The 1,017-nt window shown below is 44.5% G+C and overlaps 1 protein-coding gene across 1 annotated transcript in view; it reads right to left on the reverse strand.

Moving 5' to 3' along the window:
• Positions 1-651: 651 nt before the first annotated feature.
• The window catches only part of LOC137651621 (uncharacterized), a 708-nt gene continuing 342 nt past the window's right edge, over positions 652-1,017 (reverse strand). The window contains exon 1 of the mRNA XM_068384842.1: positions 652-1,017. This exon is cut by the window's right edge and continues 342 nt beyond it. Coding sequence (XP_068240943.1) covers positions 652-1,017 — 366 coding nt within the window.

A 1,017-nucleotide genomic window follows, 5' to 3' on the forward strand; every position in this document is an offset into this window, starting at 1 on the left:
CTTGAGCTCTCCAAGGAGAATTGCTGGGCCTTATTATTCCTTCCGACATCATACGCTCAATCTCCACTTCAATGAACTTCTTGTCACTCAAGGAGTATAGTCATGACTTATTAGCCACTGGTCTACAATCTGGCGTCAGGTTCTTGAAAAGGAAAGGAGGGGACACCTTAACAACACCTAGTGAACATATCTTCAAAGGAGGTTTCTCTCCTCCAAAATCCATTTCCAGACCAGAATGTTTCCTCAGGAAGTCATGGCCTAGAATCACATCACTACATAATCTTTGTAACACCTTGAGTTCAACACCGTGATAAATCTCTCCTTTTAACTCCAAGTCCACACTGCACAGACCTAAGATGTTTGAGGACCGGGATTCATCAGCCATGGAGATTTTTCCATGCTCTGGAGACATAGTTAGTTTGTTTAGGTCCACTAAATTATGACGCACAAAGCTGTCCGAACTCCCAGTATCAATAAGGGCACTGACAGGGCTACCATTAAGCTTGAGAGGTGTTATAGATTTTTCAAGAAAATTAGGGGAGGCCCCCACTATAGAAGCTAGCATTGCTGAAGAATATTTTGGGCTAGAAGAGCCACTCGCCTGTTTCACAGAGCGGCACACCTTAGCATAATGTCCTTGCTTCTTACATTTCAAACACACTGCGTCCTTAGCAGGACACTGAGTTCGGGGATGCCGGTTGTTCCCACAAAAAAACATCGAGCACTAGAAGTAGCAGCAGAAACAGACACACTGTTATTTTCAGCACTAAACGATTCCTCCTCTCGATTCATTGCTGACACAGCAGCATTAACAGGTTCTGCTGAAGAGTAGGAGGCTGAATGCTTCTGGGTCATTTCCAGAGTGCGGGCCTGTTCATAAGCAGTATTTAAGCTCAGTGTCAAATTCTCCAACAGACGCTGGCGTATTGCACCAGAGACCAAACCATTAATGAAGGCATCCCGAACATAACTGTCACATGCTTCCTCCGCAGTTACACTTTTGAATTGACAGTCCTT

Source organism: Palaemon carinicauda, chromosome 13 (assembly GCF_036898095.1).
Source record: "Palaemon carinicauda isolate YSFRI2023 chromosome 13, ASM3689809v2, whole genome shotgun sequence".
NCBI classification, from domain to species: Eukaryota; Metazoa; Arthropoda; class Malacostraca; order Decapoda; family Palaemonidae; genus Palaemon; species Palaemon carinicauda.